General features: G+C 43.2%; 1 protein-coding gene across 2 annotated transcripts; it reads right to left on the reverse strand.

Moving 5' to 3' along the window:
- Positions 1 to 13759: 13759 nt before the first annotated feature.
- On the reverse strand, positions 13760 to 20376 carry LOC146980287 (sterile alpha motif domain-containing protein 3-like). Of its 2 annotated transcripts, none has more exons than XR_015036821.1 (4): positions 20233 to 20376; positions 15366 to 15527; positions 15180 to 15275; positions 13760 to 14069 (listed from the first exon to the last, which is right to left on the reverse strand). XR_015036821.1 is itself a non-coding variant. In XM_085788781.1 (4 exons), the coding sequence occupies exons 1-4, from the start codon at positions 16767 to 16769 to the stop codon at positions 13761 to 13763; spliced, it is 1338 nt and encodes a 445-aa protein (XP_085644907.1). In that variant the 5' UTR covers positions 16770 to 16851; the 3' UTR covers position 13760. The 2 variants fall into 2 exon arrangements, 1 of the variants encoding a protein (XP_085644907.1); XM_085788781.1 differs by lacking the exon at positions 20233 to 20376 and adding an exon at positions 15999 to 16851.
- Positions 20377 to 20899: the final 523 nt, after the last annotated feature.

The raw sequence follows: 20899 nt of genomic DNA on the forward strand, positions 1-20899 counted from the left end.
CATTCGAAGGCAGTCGTGGACGCGCTGACGTCAGGTCCGCCGGCCAGCGCGCGAAATTCACCCCCTGAATTGCAGCGCATTTTGCAGCACAGACCCCGTTCAGGGCAATCGAGAGATACGCGGGTGGGCTCGTTCTTTTTGGTTTTGAACGCTTCCTCACCCATTATTATTTAAAAAACGTAAAACGCATGGGTATTTTCCGGTATTTTCTCACAAATCCTGCCCTATGATCCTTTAAAGGTTGAATATGTAGAATCTTTATTAAAAGCTATATTTAAAAAAAAACAATACATCCACGGGGCATTCTGAGGGGTACAGAATGAAAGTATTGTGTTTCCATAAAAAAAATGTTTAGTCTTTTTTTTAGTTTTTAACTCATTGAGTGCCAACCACGTAATTTCTCGTTTTTCGTTCCCATGCGTTGAGTGCCAAAAACGAAATTTTTCGTTTTTTGCTTTTTTTTTAAATTATGAAAATAGACACTTTAATACACATTATATGTAAATTTGGGGACTCTACGACGAGGAGAACTGAAATAGATGACGATCAAAGTCACATGACAGCTCATGATCTGGAAGTTTTTATCATAACTCAGCTTCTGCAAACGGAGGTCTGCATGTGGATGCAGCAGCTGCTCCGCTGCTGCTCCGCTCTCACCCGCGAGGCTGCAGCAGCTGGGAGCTGAACCAGGAAGCTCTCAGCCCACTGTCCCGCCCGGTCTTCATCTGGAGCAACACCGTGTCCTCCCCAAAGTCCTCCCGCGGTAAAATCTGATGGTCTCTGGACCAAAGCAGACCGGCACCACCGACCCGTACCACAGACGGACCGCGACCACCGGCGGGACCGGTGTTCGCGAGCCGCTGTGGCCGGCAGAGCCTCACGTTCCGCGGCGAGAGGCTGTGACACGGCACGGTGCGTCTGTGTTATTGCTGTTTAGTGGCGCCCCCCCCCGCCCCCGATGGTGGTTTTGTGAATAGAACAACAATTGTTGTGTATATTTATCTTATACGAGCCCTTTGATCCAGAAATGCGAGTGTCAGAAGAGCGACAGACACAAACAGAGCACCTTTCATAAAAGACGCTCTATCTCCTTTTCTAGAAAAAAAGGAGGGATTTTGGTGAAACCCAGCCATGTTTAGCTTGACTTTTCTCAGGAACGGAGGCACGTAGAAACAAACGGTTTGTGGCCATTTGAAGGATAAAGTTAAACCTTTCAAATGAGCTACAGTATGTGTTGGTGGCAATAATATAGAATACACTATGGCTCTAAAATAAAAAGTCAAATATGGTCTAATTTGCCGGTACACTTGACTAAAACTTTGGAAAGGAGCGCGGCACTCAATGAGTTAAAATGTTTTGACGGGCTCGACAATGACTTTCTGTCACGTTCTGTTTACATTTTACCAGCCAATAGCGGCTGGAATTGTGGGTTGCCAGGGTTGTAAAGTAAAGTATGCCTTTATTCATCCCACGACGGGGAAATTCACGAATTACAGCAGCAGCACATACAAACACACCCAGACATGCCATGCACACTATGGTGGACTGATAAGAAGAATATATAAATATAGACATTTATAAATATAGGGGCAACCAAGATATTAAGAGAAGTATAAAAAAAATATAAAAGTATAAAAAATATACTTCTGTATATATGTATATATGGCTAAAAAAGAACTGTCAAAGTGCAATCATGGATCGGGGGGGTGAGGGGGGCCTCAATGGGCCTTGTTAAAAAGTCTGACAGCAGAGGGGAGAAAGGACCTGCGATACCTCTCTGTTGAGCAGCACGGGTGCAGGAGCCTGTCGCTGATAGAGCTTTCCAAAGCTCTGACAGTTCCATGTAGGGGGTGGGAGGCATTGTCCATGATTGATGACAATTTCATCATCATCCTCCTGGCCCCCACCACCTCCACGGGATCAAGGCTGCAGCCAAGGACAGAGCTGGCTTTCTTTACCAGCTTGTTCAGCTTCTGTCTCTCTGCTGCTGTAATGCCGCTGCTCCAGCATGCCGCACCATATAGGATGGCAGATGCGACCACAGAGTCATAAAAAGTCCTCAAGGGGGCTTCCTGGACCCCAAAGGACCTCAGTCTCCGCAGCAGGGGGAGTCTGCTTTGGCCCTTCCTATACAGTGCCTGTGTGTTAGCAGCCCAGTCCAGCTTCTTGTTAAGGTGAACACCCAGGTACTTGTATGAGTCCACTATCTCAATGTCTGTTCCCTGGATGTTCACAGGTGAGGGGGGGGGGGGCCTTTGCGCCGGCGAAAGTCCACTACCAGCTCTTTCGTTTTTCCAGCGTTGATCTGTAGGTGGTTCCGCTGGCACCAGGTCACAAAGTTCTGGTTCAGCTCTCTGTATTCGTTTTCATTCTCGCTGGTGATGAGACCAACGATGGCAGAGTCGTCTGAGAACTTTTGTATGTGGCAGCTTGGTGTATTATAGGTGAAATCAGCCGTGTAGGTGGTGAAGAGGAGAGGAGCCAGAACTGTCCCCTGTGGCGCCCCCGTGCTGCAGACCACCGTATCAGACACACAGCCTTTTGTCCTCACAAACTGTGGCCTGTTAGTGAGGAGGTCCAGGAGCCAGGCTATCAGATGGTGATGCACTCCTGCATAGTCCAGCTTTTCCTTCAGAAGTTCTGGTTTGATAGTATTAAAAGCGCTGGAGAAATCATAGAACATGATTCTCACCGTGTTTCCAGACTTCTCCAGATGGGACAGGGATCTCTGCATGAGGAAGATGACAGCGTCCTCAGCCCCCATGCGAGGCTGGTAGGCAAACTGCAGTGGATCCGCAGATGAACTCACCAGGGGGCGCAGGTGGTGAAGGACCAGCCTCTCCAGGGTCTTTGCCAGGTGGGCTGTCAGGGCCACTGGTCGATAATGGTTGAAGTCACTGGGTCGAGGTGATTTGGGCACCGGTACCACACAAGATGTCTTCCACAGCTGTGGTACCTTCTGTAGCCTCAGACTCATGTTGAAGAGGTGCTCCACAACCCCGCACAGTTGTATAGCGCAGGATTTGAGGACCCTGGAACTGATGCCGTCTGGACCCGTCGCCTTCTTGACCTTGAGCCTGGCCAATTCTCTCTCTACCTGGGCTGTGGAGAGCACCATACTGGGTGGAGGGGGGGTGGTGAAAATGCTGGGGGGTTGTGGTGGATCTGAGGGGGGAGGAGGAGGGGTTGATGGGACAGTGAGTGCGATCAGGGGCTGTGGAGGGACTGCATGGAGAGGGGGGGGGACTGGGGTGGAGAGAGAGGTGGCAGCTGATGTTCCAGACGAAGGGGGTTGCAGCATGGCTGGTTGGATGGAGGAAGGGGTGTCTGTTGTTCCGGTGCAGCTACTGTAGGCTGGCACTGGGTGAGACCAGAAGTTCTCTGGTGAGATGGAGTTTGCCAATGTAGCTGCTTCGGAGCCTCAGCGAAGGGGGCGTTATTTATCTCAGCAGCTGAGTGACCAGAGGAGGGCAAAGTCGAGGGTCAACATAGGCCAAGCATTGAGTGGATGGACTGCAATAAAGGAGTTTCACCGCATCAAAACGCACGCCGGAATGGCTACGTTTCTCCTTGACCGGTAAGTTAACTTTCATGTTTACTTAGCTATAACGGCTAACGCTGACGGCTAACGGTAACTGTCAGTCAAACTGCTCTGCAATACTTGTTTTTATGGTGCGATTTGCCAGAAGGGATGAGTTCCACAGACCCCGGTCTCCTGTAGGCTACTGGGCCGGGTCTGTCTCAAGGTTTGAAGCCGGCAGTCTCAATTAGAAACCAGTCTATTTCAATTTTCTACAAGTTATTGTGAATGTACAAAATCTCTCAAATCCCACAATCGCCCGTTAACAGTTTCCAAGCTGCTTCACTGGTGTCAGAGTTCTCAAAGACCCGACCTGGTCCGATCCGCAGGGGTTAAAGCCTGGACCCGGGACTCACGGGCACTCGCCTCTGAGAACTCGGACTGACCAAATGAAAGAAGCGGAGCTATACAGTCTGTGGCCTAATAGAGTGCAGGCTAATATTTACATAGGCTAGAAGAAGTTGAGTGGGTGTGTATTAAACCTGTAAATGAATGTTGCTCTGTTCTGGCTGCAGAGGTGGGTAGTAACCAGCTACATTTACTCCGTTTGTTTAGGTTTTGATGGAGACACTTCCAACACAGGCTCTGTCACATGACTGACTGCGTTTAACCAATCAGTCAGAGCCAGGCAGTCACATGACCGCACACAAAATCTCCGCGGTAAACAGGGCGGCCACTCCGCCTCAAATTTCAGAAACTGCGGCTAGTAAATGTGTTCTTTTTCACCAAGTACTTTCTTAGTCTTACTCAAGTAAATATTTGAATGGCTACCCCTCCCCCCTTTGTTTATTTTTCACAATCATGTTGACCCTAGATATGAGCTTACTGCGCATGAGCCATTAACCTCCACGCCCAGTAAGGTTACATGCTGCTATTCCAACATGCCGCTATTTCGACATTGACTTCTAATTGTCGGAATAGCGTGGGTCCAAGAATCTTACAAAAAGACTATCTGCTGTAAGTATTTTATCAAGGCAGACAGACTTGTGACAACCAAAGCTATACAAACTTTGCATATGTGTGCATCTACCCATCAGGCAGCACAGATCCCAGGACAGTCCGAATTGCTGGTTTGGGTACGAGACATCGTCAACCATTTTTGGTGTGCGTGCAACAAAGCCACAACATTCGATGGATTCATGGTATGCCATGGCCAATATTTACAGGACACAATGAGTGAATAGTTTTAGTCATTTAAACAAATTTGCATCTCTGTGTGATAACTGTTTCTTATTTTGTAATTCTGAATTATTTTCATCAGGACCTGTGGCTTGGCCTCATCCACCACGTGGCAAATGAGCATGAGTGGGTGATGGGACGGTGCCAACATGAGGTGCTAGAGAGCAGCTCCACCAGGGAGCGGCTGGAGAGGCTCGGTGGCTCATCAGGCTCTCAGGGATGTGATTTTAAACAAGCGGCGGTTGAGAAGTGTACACAAATACCTCACCTTCAAGTAGGCAGGAAGTGTTGTGTGTTGTTTTGTGAAGCACTTTCTAATCTTGTGCTTTTAAAGGTGCTATATAACTGAAGTTGTTGTTGTTGTTATTGTTATTATTATTATTACATTTTACAACACAACAGAATGTCAGCCTTTCTTTGGATCTGATTCTATGTACATACTTTGTGTTGCACAGATCAACTGCAGATCTGGAGTCCTTTCAGAATCACATCCTTGTGTATGCTGGCAAGCGCTTTGCTTTCTCTCCAGCGGTTTACGAGGCCAGGACCCTCCTCACAGTGCTCCACTACAACCAGCATGTGGGCCCCCATTTAACAACAAAAAATGTCACGCTTCTTGGAGGTGGCGCAGGACAACTGCCTGCATTTTGTTGAGGGGTTGCAGGGGGAGGGGGGGGACGTAGGAAAGTTCCTCCACAACGGGGATCTGCGTTTCCCCCTCTTCCCCTGCAAGGTGGACTGGGAGGAGGGACTCCTCAAAGTGGACACCGACATCAATGGGGTTTTTGTGGAGTTGGGAGGGTTGAAGGCATTAACAGCACACATGCCATACCTCAGCCTGCCACAATTCACAAACATCAACATCCGTCCACAACACAACATCATTAAAAAACACCAGGACTGGAGTGACTGGACAGAGGGGCAGAGGGCAGCGTTGCTGAACTGTCAGGGGGTGGTGCTGGGTCATACTGACGGGGGTTATTCAGTTAATGTGACCCTCATTCCCCGAAAAGACAACTACGACCGCCTTTACCTATTTGACAAGGTGGCCGCTCTGGCCGTTGCTGCAGGGTTTTTTAACACTCTGCGGCAGAAATTTATCGGGGCTCTTCATGGGCTGAGCCCAGCAGACATGGCACGCCCCTCCGTCCAGAAAAACCACCTGGGCAACCCGTCACAGTTCCACCTTCTAAAGCAGGACCAAGAATTTATTTTGGGGATACTGGACGGGTTGCTCAGGGAGGGGTTGAATGAGACGGAGGGGCTTGACCTGCTGCTGAGCGTCTGCCAGTTTGGCCAAAGGAGCCCCGATAAATTCAAGGTCGGGGCGGTCGCCGACCCAGATGGTGTAAAGGCGGTCAGTATACACGCCGCTGCTTCCATCAGGACACGTTCCCCCCACCTCCACGTTATGTGGTCCAGGTCGGGCCTGGAGAATAACGTGGGGGATGGGGGGGTATTGTTGCCGGCGCTGGGGTGCACAGAGGCAGCTCAGTTCCACTCCACTCTGGATGGCAGCCGGGCTGACGTGGGTGCTTCCGGCCCATGGAAGACGTTGCTTCGTGGGGGGAGGGTGTCATCTGCACGAATGAACTTCGTGGAGGTGTACACAGACTCCCCCACAAGCATCTTACCCTGCGCTGGAAGCATCCCGTCAGCGGGGCAGTAACAACACTTGGCCTTTTGCACATGGACACGAACCAGGCCATCGCTTTTCGCGCTAGCGAATACATTGGCCTGGTTCGTGACCTGAAGGCCAAGTTTGTTACTCCCCTCAGCTGCCGTCTGGAGTCGGTTTCCGTGATCAGGCAGCCAGACATTCCCCCAGTCCTCGTGCCCGAGGACGTCCTGGAGGTGGACATGCTGAAGTCCCTCCTATTCCTGGAACCCATGGTCATCCCCTTGATGGACCAGGCGGATGACCGTGGGTTTGTACAGGTAGTGAGGGACTGCATCGGACACCTCCAGGGCGTCCTGGAAAAGCACTTCAAGGAGGCCAAAGGACGGGGGGGAATGAGGGCTGCCTGGGAAACCTTCCAGGCAGAGTGCGCGTTGGAGGAGTTAGTGCTTGGCCATACGCTGTCTCTGTCAGACATGAAGCTCTCCGGGGTCCTGGGAACCTCCATGAGTCAGCCCAACACCTTGAGCAACTCGCGGGGGTTCCTGGGACTCTCCCCATGGAACAGTCTAACTAGACTAAGGTTACTATAGTAGAGAAGGTTGCCACAACTCAATTGATCACACTGGTTATATATTTTTTCCCCAATATGATGGACCATGGACGCGATCAAGACAGTTGTGTACCTATTGAAACTGAATTACTACATAAATTAGCTGTAGCTCATCACTACATTATAACATAAACTAGCTCCTATGGACATTATCAACATTTGCTAATGACTCTCATGCTTGCTAACTAGATAGTTATCTAACATTAGCTAGGTGAATGGTTGTTCTTTTTAAGCAATAAACAAGAGAATATTAATGCATTTCTTAATTTACTAGATAAAAGCGTGTGCTAGCAGAAGGAAAAACTATTATTATGTCAAAAGGTAACTATCATACCTTAAAATCGTGTTTGTTCTCCAAAAATATTTGCCATGATGCAATGCTCCCTCTCAATCCTTCCAGAGGGCATCATGACCATAGAAACCACACTCATGTACTGGGTATCATGCATGTGCACAGTTGGTGTCATCACTCTTCTGAAGTATGACTGGTCTGGTCTGACTGAAAATGACGGAAAGATGATCTGCCTATTGTTGCTCTACTTGTGTGATATCATCCTCACTATTAACACCTGTGTTCATCCTCGGTATGTATATATTTTTGATGTTATGATGGATGAGATTGCCTATTTGTATATGACCTGTTTGTATTGTATTGTTGTGTATAGATACTGCCTTTCTGTAAGTGAATCACTGAAGGTACACCTGTACTCAAATTTGCTGTAAAGCTGCTGAATGCACTTAAATATATGTTTTATCCATTTCTATGGTACTCCCCAGCCATTGATGTTTGATTGTTAAATATGTTTTCACCTTGTTCAATTACTTATGTAAATTGATTGAGTACCATTTCCTTTAAAAATCCCCTGACTTCCTGGTCTCAGCATGAGCCTGAAGAAGCCACAAGCGTAACGCGTTGCTCTGAAATAAACTAAAGATCCTCATAACCCAGTCTAGTGTGCGGTATGTTCCCACTATTTGTGTTTTTTTTTTTTCTAACTAGTGTACTCTTCTGAAGTATTTTGTATTTCTTTCTTCTTTTTTATTTTCATTTTATTCATTTATTTATTTTTTAGAATGGAATCTTTAGATTTAGAATAGGCTAGAATCTGTTCAACAATGACTTTTACTATACCCTTTGCCATACACTATAACTCAAATATACCAATAATATATGGTCAGGGAAACATTTTTACTCAAAACTAATGGTTGAAATGAACTCAGCACCCCTTAAAACCCCTAGTTAGACATCTCACAAGCTTAAATTAGAATTTTCATTTTTTTTCTTTTTTTTCACCCGAGCCCTCTGGGCACCTTAACTTTGATTGACTCTCCAGAATTTTCCCAATGGATTTGGAAATAAGTAAATTGAGAGCTGTTACTAGACACCTACAGGAACACAATGGTAAAGAAAGCTATTGGTAATAAATTTTTTCACAGATGGTCAGAGTATCCTGCTAAATTGTTCTAACTACAGGGGTCTGGGTTGTTCACTGCTCCACAAAATGACACAAACATGAAAGAAACAGGGAAAAAAAAAAGAAAAAGAAAGGAGGCAAACTCATAGGCCGTGAGTCTCCTTCGTCTCGAGCCTCTCCAAACTGACCCAGAGCTGGTCCCGTCCAAAATCTGAATTCTGGATGGTGGGATTTAGCCCTGGTCGCAGTATAGGGATTATTTTAGTCGGAGCAGTGGGCAGTCGGCCCAATGGGTCTAGAGAAGTCGGATTAATGGGTAGTCGGAGAGATGGGCCGTCGGACTTCTGGGTGGTCGGACTGACGTATGCTCCCCGGTAGTTTCGGTGCTGCATTAAGGGGCTTTCACACCAACGCGCAAAGCACAGGCGGCTGACAGCAAACCCATTTGTAATGTTGGTGTAATGTTATAGTTTGTTCATAGGGAGGCGCTCTTGAGTTGTTATTGTTTTACTAAGCCTGCAGAAGGAGAAAAACAAGATGAGAGGTAAACAGATAGCCAGAGGAAATGTATCATGGTTTTTGCGTACTAACTACAATACATCCATGGGTTTTTGAGAAGCTGACTAAAAGCGTCTAAATGACACAAACTGTGTTGGAGTCTTTTTCCGAAACTTTACACCATTCATTGTGAATGTGCCACTGTGGCGCAAGAGCACATGAGCCTCAGTGTCCAGAGCCAGGGCTGGACCGGCCGTCTGGCATACCGGGGCAATGCCCGGTGGGGCAATGCACATCTGTGGGCCGGCCCAGGACTGTCATAATTTAAAAAAAAAAAAAAAGTATCGACCGCAACGGTATCTGAGACACGAAACGTGGCCCATTGGTTGATTTTCTTGAAGGACATTGGGCTAGTCCAATGAAATCTCTCAGCTCTCGTTGGCCCGCCCCTCCCCTCCCCCTTGATCATTTGCCCTGACCGGAGGTGGAGGGAGTGTGGTGGCTGTAGTTGAAATGGACGGAAAAAAACAAAAACGGAAGGGGGGAGCAGAAAAGCTCAGGGAAAAATATATGTATATATAGAAAGAGGACGCAGCAAAACGTGCCAAAATCACTGACATGTTTGCTGCTACCACAAGCTCGGCGGTCGTCGTCGGGTCGAGTACAGCAGTCCAGGACCCGGCGGCGACTGCACAGCTGGTGGTTGTCGGAGAAGTAGCACAGTATCACATAATATTAGTGAAACATTGCTTTGCTGAAATGGATGATTCGTCATTGGTAAACAGAGAAGAAACACTAGTGACACTAACATCCCTGTGTTTAGTCAAGCCCTGCTGTTGAAATGGGAGTGGAGGAGTCAGATCAGACAGTTGTAGACTATTTTAACATGGTTACTCTCTTCCATGTAGGCTACTGCACTTTATTTTAATTTTTGAAACTTCACAATGTGCACATACATCCTCTGGTATGGCCTGTGCTTAGACATATCGTGTAAATAACCATGGTGGGCCGCCAGGGATCAAAAATGCCAGGGCCATTTTTTGGTCCCAGTCCAGCAGTGTCCAGAGCTTTAGGACACAAGACTGCAGGCTTACCGCAATTTAAATAAAAAGGCACAGAGATGAAGGGAGATAAGCCAATCGTTGAATATATCAGGTTTGTTTAAAGTGGTAGATAAATAAAGGATGCGATAAATAAATATATTAGCTGAAAATACAATAGCTACAGCATAGGCACACATGCTTTAGGTCTATCAGGTATCAATACATGATTATGAAGATTATGAAGCATTATGAACCATAAACTGAAGCAGAAACGACCTAAAGCCACACAGTATTTATACATGAAAAATTCAGTACAGTGTACAATGAATATACAGTAATATATATTGTATAGGTGACTATTTGACTCATACGGGTGATCAAAATGGGAAAAAAAATACTAGTTACAGTACGCGGCCCCGTGCTGTAAGGGGGTAGGCGAGAATAAGCGATAGCTTCAGCCTATTCCTTTGCGGTTTGGCTCTTTTCTAGTTGAACCGATGTTTTCTGTTGGACTTTTAATTTTGAATGACCTGACCGAAATAAACACATTTTCATTTATTCATTCAATAGGCCTACATTAGCCTTATTATTCATACAACAACATTTTATTTAAAAACTTGTTGTTCATAGATTATTAGGCACAGTTCAGTGTAGAAATGTTTTTAAAACAAGAAAAGAGAGAAAATCTGCAAGCGGGTCAGCAGCAGAGTCAACATGGTTGTGGAGAGGCAGATGTCACCACCCTCCACCTCCAGTTCACCCCCCGCGCCCCCGGCCCCCGTGTGGCAGGCTGCGGAGAAGCTGCACTGCAGCAGGTGGCAGCGGCACGAATAGAGACATTAGTAAATTTACTCCCACCAGACTCCTGTTCCTTTACTTTGAGGATGAGATGACAATATACATTTTTCTTTTGGTGAAAATTTCTGTGTTCAAAATTCAGTTTTACTGAAAGTCACGTAATCCAATATGGCTGCCACCCGGTGATGTCACAATATGCAAATTAAATGAGTAAATTTACCATCACAAACGTTAGGTCATTATGAATATTTTTCTCATTTACACTATAGATTTATCTCTCACCACTTCCAAGCTACAGCCTTGTGAAATCTTGAAATCCAAACTTAATATTTTCCTAAATAAACTCTGGCGCCTAGAGGGTTAAGTAACTATTTAAAATCCCATATACAGAGTACAAGGTAGGGCCTATACGAATAGTAAATAATACATTTAAAAACTGTATTGAATTAAAATGACTGCTCACATAGATAGAAACACAACAGCAAACACTATAAAAAGTCATTCATGGAAAATCAGCATTGCATGTAATACTCAGTGTTTTTTATGGTCTGTAGTCTTGCAGTGAAAAGTGCTTGTGTCATTGCCCTCAGTGCTTCAGCCATCCTTTGAATTCAGGGATTAATTCCCATTCTTCTCTACACTTCTGAGAGTTTCTTTTAGACAGTGACGTGTTTCCTTTTTTTCTGTGGATTAGTGAGGATGTCTGAGCAATACTCACACTGTATCTGTGTGTTTGTGATTGTTGGTAGACTGTGGATTAGAGTGAGGCATTATGTTGTAAAAAGGAAAAATAAATTATAGTATACTAAAAACATTTTTAGCTTGAATATACTGTAAATTCTCAAATAAAATCCCAGGTTTCATTCGCTTCAACTGCTGAACTGAACCAGCTTATGTTTGAGACAGGTGTCTCTATGGGACAGGCACAAATCTTTTGCTCAGCAAAGATAGAAAATACTATGGAATTGATTGTTTTAGGGAGTAAGAATAGAATGAAAAAGCTGCAGCGAGTGTTGTTTAAATTCACTTTGGAAGTAAAAAAAAAACAGTGGCACCGAGGGAAAAAGAGCGATTTAAGCAGTGCTGTCTACACTGTAAAACCTGATGAGTTAGTTGAACTCAAACCATTTGAGGAAACCGATTGCCTTGAACCATTTAAGTTGGCAAACTTAAACCAAATATTTTTTCTGTAGTTTAATTGTTTAAGTTCTAGTAACTTAAGTATTTATTGTTACGGTACCTTGGGTAAATTGAGTTATAATTACCAGTCTACTCAGTTCAATGAACTTAAGACTAATAAGTATATTTCACTTGTATGTAACAGTTCTACAAACTCATTTAAAATGTGTTACTTGAATTCATCAGAATTAAATAATAGTAACTTAAATGGCTCTTTTTTTGTAAATGTTACCCTCCAAGTTGAAACTACTCTGTTTTCTATCACTACATTTATTACAACATTCTAGTTCTGACAACTCAGTTCATTTGAGGAAACCGATTGCCTTATATAATTTGAGTTCTATTAACACAATACAAACTCAAAATGTGTAACTTAATAGCTTTATTAAGTTGAATGCTTAACACCCAAAATACAATTAAAACAGACTTGCCTCTATAGGGCACAGATCAATCACAGTATCGAAACTGGTGACACATGCACAGTAAAATGATTAACCATAACTACACTAAACACTTGTTTCAATAAATCAACTGGCCAGCCACATGGTATTTTGTTTAGAAACTGCTGACAACAAATGCAAGTTTACTTTAGAACTTTACTCCAGCTCATTTTTTAAAGGGATAGTTCAACATTTTGGCAAATTGGCCCATTGCCATAATTGCTATAGTCAGCAGTAGGTTCGTTACCTTTAATTGTAGGTGTAAGCTATTTTTAGTACAGCGGAGCGCAGCAGCTGGCTGCTCAGAGCTACGCTATGGAGGTTAAGGGAATTTCTTGGTTTCCCTCATCAAACTCATCAAATACAAAATCCCAAAACTCCACAGCGCTTTTGTAGACAAGTTGTGAGCTGCACAACCACCACACTATGAGATAATGACGGAACGATACGAAACGGAGCCGTTTGAGGTAAATTCATACAAAACCGCTGATGCGCGTTGCGTTCAGGGACAGTTTTTCAGCAAGCAGTCTCCGTATTTACCCTGTATTTACCTCGAAAACGGCTCCGTTTCGTATCGTTCCGTCATTATCTCATAGTGTGGTGGTTGTGCAGGTCACAACTTGTCTACAAAAGCGCTGTGGAGTTTTGGGATGTTGAATTTGATGAGTTTAATGAGGGAAACCAAGAAATTCCATTAGCCTCCATAGCGTAGCTCTGAGCAGCCAGCTGCTACGCTCCGCCGTACTGAAAATAGCTTACACCTACAATTAAAGGTAATGAACCTACTGCTATGACTATAGCGATTATGGCAATGGGCCAATTTGCCAAAATGTTGAACTATCCCTTTAAGGCCTGTAGTTTAGGTCTAAGCTGCTTCCTATTACCTGAATGAACTCAAAGAAGCCACTGAGCTTTTCCGGATACATAGTCTTTTAACAGAAAAAAGATATCACTTCCAATGAGCAATATGTTTCTGATCTCTTTAAACTCAGGCAAGGCAGCACGTGTCCAAGTACAATTAATATAAACAAATAAAAAATAAAATGAACATACAAACATGCCTACCACAAAAGTTGTGCCTTGAATGGTTGCCTGTTTTGTGCCATATACAGTGCTGCTGTCTGTGATGCTTGACACTACTGGATGTGTATCAATAGGCAATGTTTCAATAAAGACAGACTGCATGTTTGAAGTCTGTACTGGTGGCTTGAAAAAGACAGATAGAATGCCATCATGTTTTGGTGTCTCTCGCCAATGTTTTCAATAGAACTGGTGACACAATATGCACAGTAAAATGATTAACCATAACTACACTAAACACTTGTTTCAATAAATCAACTGGCCAGCCACATGGTATTTTGTTTAGAAACTGCTGACAACAAGTTTACTTTAGAACTTTACTCCAGCTCATTTTTTAAGGCCTGTAGTTTAGGTCTAAGCTGCTTCCTCCCATCATCCAGGTCAAGGAGGATAACCTGAATGAACTCAAAGAAGCCACTGAGCTTTTCCGGGTACTTCAAATGCAGTGCATACACCAATGCAAACAAAATCACCAGCGAATCGGTCCATGATCTATGTGACATGACAACCATATCTTCAAGAACAATGGACACATGCTGGGTTTCGAAGGGAACTTGAAGCACCTCCTCCTCATTCACCACTGCCACCAGAGCCACTGTTCCCTCCTGGGCGGCTTCCGAGTCATCCTAAAAAAAAAGAGGAGAAAGGAACATCTAAGTATAATTTTACAAATCAAGCTTATTAAAGTCTGATGATAAACACCCATAACATTATGGATTCTGAAGATGGCCTGAATCAGCAGCCCAAGGAGCAGGATGTAGGCCTCCAAATGGAGGGCAAGACATCCACTGTTCATCTGATGGAGGACAAACCATCTCTTCAGTCAGATAAACTAAAGAAAGTCATACTACCCGGGTCAATGGACATTGGCTGTATTACCATTTAAAGTTACTGAGCTAAATCCAAGGTTCGATTATTCACTTGTCTATACAAAAAGAGACCCAGGAGGCACTGTGGTTTTCTTTTTGTGGATTTACATATTACTGATACTGTCAATAAATATAGTTTCTTCTGTTTTCAAAACCTCGTCCGGATCCAATCTTTCCTCTTAAAACTAAAATGAGTGTCCTTTTCACATACCTAATGTACATTAAGTTACATTGTGCTAAACTAAGAGTACTTGTGCTAAACTAAGAGTACTTATTTACTACCATCATGAGGGAAGAGTCTGTCTCTTCTGGAATCAGATATTGATATTTTATTAACCCTTATACCTGATGTGAACATTTCTGTCCACAAGGGGGCACATTTTCTTTTTTTTCATTGTTAATCAAAATAATAGTCAAAAATTAGTAAAGTGGACATTTTTGTCCACTTATAAAACAACCTAAAAATAGCATACATTAATATTTTTTTTAATTTTTTTTATTCATAAATATTTTTTCCCACTTCAGTTCTACTCAAAACTACCCCGTTTTCAATTACTACATTTTTTTTTAACCCTTTAGATGCCAATCTGAACCAAAATGTCATCTTTCCCCAGGTATGAGGGTTAAAAAATATAATGTTCACATTTTGATATATAAAGAAATAATCTGAGCAATAAATCAGAATTTAGCACCAAGAAAGTGAAACTAGCAGTTGCTAATATTCTTTTCCAGATATGGAAGCAGATAATCTGTTAAATTAATCTTAATGTGCATGATGAGACCTAATTTGAACCACATGTTAAAAAAGGAAAGTGATCCTCACATGCTCAGATGTTAATTGCATTGAGAAGCAGAACCCACAAGTACCTTGCATGTTCTGAAGACTTCTGATGAATCTTCCTTCAAGTAGTGTGGTAGTCCGGCCAGGGCTGCTGTTCGAGCTGCACAGATATCATTTTTGTCCTGTTGCACAAAGACAGCGTATGCAAGGGATGTTAGTGTTCACTGTTCACATTCAATAATGTAATGCATGAAATAAAAATAAAAGATTACCTGTTCCTCAAATGCCATCATAATCGCTTCCAGATTCTGTCCAAAAGGGCCAGTCTTCCTCTTTTTGTAGAGCCGTAGCAGCTGAGGTGTGTACTTGTCGAGTGAAGCATAGAATGTAGATGGCAGATTCAGATTTGTGATCCTGTGGAATTCACTGTAGAGCTGCATGGGAAAAAAAGGACAAGGAAAGGAAAGTTTATTAGCTCATTTAAAAACAGTTTGTCTCTCTCTCATCATCTGCCCTTTAACCCATCGACTGAGGAAAAACAATGACTGAGGAAAAACTCCCAAGAAAAAACAGGAGAAACCACAGGGTGAGACAGAGGAGGGATCCTTCACTCACGACAGGCAGATGTGCAATAGATGTTGTGTACAGACAAGGAAAAAAAAAAACTTAAGTAATGTGATATTGTAAAAGTGGGCTTTTCAGACATAACAGACATACCAAATAAAACTACCGTACTCAAAATTAATGATGACTTTGGTGATACATGCATACAGTATTTTTTTTCTGTTTTTTTTTATTATTATTATGCATAGAGCTTTTTGAACATTGTAGACAGTGTGGAGTACAGCACCAGCCACAAGGGATGCATACAGTATTTTAAAGAATTATTTGTAGTTTTTACTCACCTGGGCTTCACAAAAGAGTGCAGGCCATCTGTCCTTCAATTCAACAACTGGAGGAGCTAAATCCACAATTTCTTCACGTCTGAGTGCAAAGGTACGTTGCATATGTTGATGGATGGATATCATGTCTCTTTCCATCGATGTCCTCTTGAACTGCTCGACCATTGCAAGCCTCTTCATCTCGAGTGTCTGCCTCGTTTCACCATGAGGATAGTTTGGAAGGAAATTAATTTCCCCTCTTCTGGGTCTTTTGATGCTGGCCCTGGATGCTGCACCCTCTGGATTGGTCCTGCTACGCTTTCCTGCATTAACAGCCACATCCTTAATGCCAGCCTTGGTAAGTTTGGTCCTGTAGTTGCCCATCTTGAAGCGCAAACTGTTCTGCCAGCCCTCATATCCTTTTTTGGATCCATTTTCTTTAAGACAAGGGTGCTTGCTCACAAGAGCCTCTGCGGCCAAGCCAATCTGTTTGGTACTTGGATATGCTTTGTGCTTATATATTTCAGCAGCCATAACATCTAATATGTTATGCTTTTGATCCCTGGTCAACCTGACAGTTTTTCCCTCTCCCAGGGCAGAGTTGCTCTCTCTTAACATATACTCCACCTCGTATGAGAACGTCGGAACGACAAAGATGGCTGGCCATCGACACAACCGTTCTGGTGAGTCTGTGTTGTCTGATAATAACACAGTGTCATCTGTGCTCGTGGAACTGAGATCTGACTCAATAACTCTAACTATCTTAATGGTTGCCTTAGCTGTTAGGTCTTCCATGTTCACTAAGTTGTTGAGAGCATTGTTAAACTCAGGGTCTTCATATTGAAGGCGGAAGTCATATGTCAGATTGAACTTATCTTTAATTTCGGATATGAGGGCTTGTACAGTTTCAGGACGAGAGGGCAGAATGACCCTCTCTGCATTGACATCATCAAGGATGACTCTTAATTTGAGGACATCAGTTGCCATTGTCGCTGTGTTGGAGAAGCCTGAAACATACAAAAAGAGAAAGACAAAAAAAAAAAAAGACGTCAATGCTCTCCTTTCCTGCTAAACACATATCAATATATTCACTTGTACATTTTTATTTTGTATTGGTGTGCAGCAGGTTAACACACATGTAGTCCAGCTAATAGTTTTCAGACATTAGGATGCTTACTAAACAATCCTTTATTCAGACACTGAAATGAAATGTTTAGTTGTCAGAATGAGCCTGCCTGAAACTTTGTAGGCAATCTGTGGCATTTGGTCAGTTAGTTGACTCAGAGATTTCACAGAATGGCTCTTGCTTGTATGTTCTGTTAGCTCATATGACCGCAAATGCTCAAGATACCAGGTCTCATAGTCTTTTAACAGAAAAAAGATATTACTTCCAATGAGCAATATGTTTCTGATCTCTTTAAACTCAGGCAAGGCAGCACGTGTCCCAGTACATACAAACATGCCTACCACAAAAGTTGTGCCTTGAATGGTTGCCTGTTTTGTGCCATATACAGTGCTGCTGTCTGTGATGCTTGACACTACTGGATGTGTATCAATAGGCAATGTTTCAATAAAGACAGACTCCATGTTTGAAGTCTGTACTGGTGGCTTGAAAAATCTTTGTGATGACAGATAGAATGCCATCATGTTTTGGTGTCTCTCTGCCAATGTTTTCAATACATTTTTGTAGTTGTGAGTGTCACGAACAATCTTCTTAAAAACCTTGTGCTTCCCTTCAAATCTCATTGTCCAGAGATGCACGAGAGGACCAAAGCACTTGATGAGAGACGGATAATGTTCGAGATAGTGATGCTTTGGTCGCAGTCTTAAGTTGGGGAAGACTTCCTGAAGGAGTTGCCTGTGATCTAAAATCTTGCTGGCCATGTACTGAATGGTATTATCTGTGAAACTATGAGAAACAGCAAGCTCAACTATATCCTTCAATTCCATTAGGATCTCCCACATTTTGTCCCCCTCGGGCACTCTGGAGCCAATGAAAACAGGTAGCAGTCTAAGAAGAGTGTGGTTTTCATGCCCATTCCCACCAATTGTTCCTCGACTAGAAAAAGTTTGAGGAACTGGGTGAGGGCGGTCAACCTTGTCAGAATGCTGGTAGGGAAAACACAGGATTGCTTTATTCAGCTCCTCCAACGTGAAATATTTTTTTGCTATCAAACCTTTCAAACAGTGTGCCAGCTCCACAGGGACCACTCCCTCAAACAGGTCATGGAGGACATCCGGCGGAAATCCTGTAATGGGATGGAAATAGGAGAGATGATCAGAGAGAACACAACTCCGTTTTACACCATAATTCTCCACAGTTTCATTTGTCTGTATTTCTTGAACCAGGGTATCATGGGAATCTTTTTTTCTCCTTTCAAAACCACCGGTCACTGCATCTGATTTCTGCATTTCTGTCTGGGTGGCAAGGCAGAATCTGCAGAAATATGTAGCCCTGAAACTCTCACTGAAACCAGCGAGCCCATGGGCTGCGAGGTTATCAGCCACAACAGAGTAGACTGTGCCTTTGAGACAGTCACCAAATGTTTCAATGTAGACACCCACTTCTTCAAGTGTTTTTAGATCAGCCAAGAGAGGTGCAAAAACCTTCTCATATCCAAACTGTCGTACATCATTTGCGTTGCATAAAAGGGCCAACTGAGTAGAATGGAGGACTGAGCGATACTTAACTGGTATGTTAGCTAATGTCCAGTACACTCCACATACTTTGTGAATTTTTCTCGATGTCCCTAGGGGATTTGCAATTTCAAAATCATCAACATAAAGAATTATTGATAATTTATCACCCTCATCTGAAAGAAGCAAATTTTCCTGATAGTGGGAGCCATCGCGATATGAAAAATACTGTCCAGGCATATGTGATGTTGTTTCTTTGACTTTCTCAAGTACATCAGGTTTTTGCAACAACTGTTGTAAAGATGTGAGAATAGGCACATACATGTAGGTGCGTTGTGATGACTCAATTAGGTATTCCACAGGCTTAACATATGGAAACTTCTCCTCAAAATAGGATTTTCTCCTCTTAGCTGTTGAGAGTGGTCCCTCAGAGGTAACAGATTTATGCAAAACATTACTCTCTGAAACCGCCTGGACAATCTCACTTACAAGTGTGTCAGTGAAAGAACAGTCATGTTTTTTCAGTATATTGATAACAGATTTTCTGACAACAGGTTCAGACAGTGAAAACAACTGATCAATGTGTTCAATAATTTCCTGTATTGCCCTCTGTGATACATGGAGAATAGTTTGCATTTTCAGAAAGAAAGCAGCCAGATTGTACTGTAACTGCTCTGCTAATCCCTCAGTGCTAGTGCCTGCTACTGGGGCAGATTCATCCTCATGTGATAGCTCCACGGAGTCATGTTCAATGTCACTTTCCTGGGAAACATCTGGAACGTTTTGCACTACAACTGCTACATCATAGTCTGATGCATTCTGATGTTCTCTGCATTTGTGTGCATTGTATGTGGAGTAAACATTTGTTTTAAATGTACAGGCCGTAAATGGACATGGCACCATTTCCTTCTTTCTTAAATGTCCCCTTAGATGATTGTACATTTCCCTCTCAACAAATGGCTGTTTAAATTCACAAACAGGGCAATGAAATGCCCGGTCAAACATCAAATCATGACCGTCACCACCTACTACTCTTCTAGCGGAATGATTTCTGGACAAATGAACCTTCAGTGAATTAAAAGTAGTAAATGTACACATGCAACTGGTATACAGGCAAGGCAAAGGGGAAACCGTAGAATACTGGCCATGGTAGAGCCTGTAATGTCTCAATAACTGTATTTTCAAGCAACTAGAAAACTCACATAATTTACATTTCCACATATTTTCATCAACAATTACGTCTTTCTACAAGTCTGCTCGGTAAACAAGTTTTTCTGTCCACTGCAGAAATGTACTTTTCTCACAGACCAAATGAGTTGACTTTTTTTTTTTTTGAATTGACTTAACGGTTATCAGCCAGCAGAGCAGAGACGTTATGGAAAGCCCCAAATGGAGTCGAGGCTCCCGCTTAAAATTAAGTTCACGGTAGCTACACAGGAAGCCTGAAAACTAACATCTAGGTTGTATTTGCAAGCACTTGAACAGATATACACAGACTCAGCAGCCGAATTTAACTGCAACAAATAAAAAGCACGACGGTTATTTTTCGAACCAGGCTGCGTGCTAGCTAGTTAACCGTTAATGCGTAACATTTGAAAAGTGTAAGCTAACGTTAACTTACCCTCACTCCAGCGCGCACGTTCTGCTTTTTCAATCCAAGAAGTCCGATAAAAAAAAACAGCTCGCCGAAGAAAGAAAGGAAAACTCGTACAAAACCACCAAGAAAATGACACAACAACGTCACTTCGTCTGTTCGTCAGGAGGAGAGACACATGTGCTCATGGCGGCAGGTTACAGATATCCCATCATGCTTCGTGAGCGACGTAGCGACGTAGTCCTCCTGCCTCCCGCTCAAGATGCAGGTATAGGCTATCGCTCTGGGCTTAGCCTTGCAGAGGCAGCCAATCAGAGGCGGAGTAAGGCGGGTCTTGGCGTGACCATAGTAGGAAAAGAAAATATCAGAAGAAGCTCCCGCTCCGTCTGCAGCACAGGAAAAAAAAAAAAAAAAGCCCCGTCTGCACAGGTGGCGGAGAGGCGTTGGTGCCACTCTGTCTGAACTCTGTCTGAACCTGGTCTGAACCAGTGAAAAAACTAGAGCTGAAAAAACTCCAACTAGCTGCCCGGCATAGATCTATGGCTGCCCGGTAAGCCATTCTTTTGGATTTTTTGCCATTTAAAAAAAAAATATTGAACTTAAATAAATATATATATATATATATATATATATATATATATATATATTTTTTTTTTTTTTTTTTTTTTTTTGACAAAAATATAATAGCTTGACA

This window comes from Trachurus japonicus, chromosome 10 (assembly GCF_045865225.1).
Source record: "Trachurus japonicus isolate A0001 chromosome 10, Traja_1.0".
NCBI lineage: Eukaryota > Metazoa > Chordata > Actinopteri > Carangiformes > Carangidae > Trachurus > Trachurus japonicus.

What these genes read in the sequence shown, in the direction of transcription:
- LOC146980287 (XM_085788781.1), bottom strand. Translation starts at nt 16,769, where the DNA reads ATGGAAGACCTAACAGCTAAGGCAACCATTAAGATAGTTAGAGTTATT. An exon ending in TGATGGCATTTGAGGAACAG is followed by an intron (nt 15,276 to 15,365) that starts GTAATCTTTTAT and finishes TTTGTGCAACAG; the next exon opens with GACAAAAATGATATCTGTGC. An exon ending in AAGTCTTCAGAACATGCAAG is followed by an intron (nt 14,070 to 15,179) that starts GTACTTGTGGGT and finishes CTTTTTTTTTAG; the next exon opens with GATGACTCGGAAGCCGCCCA.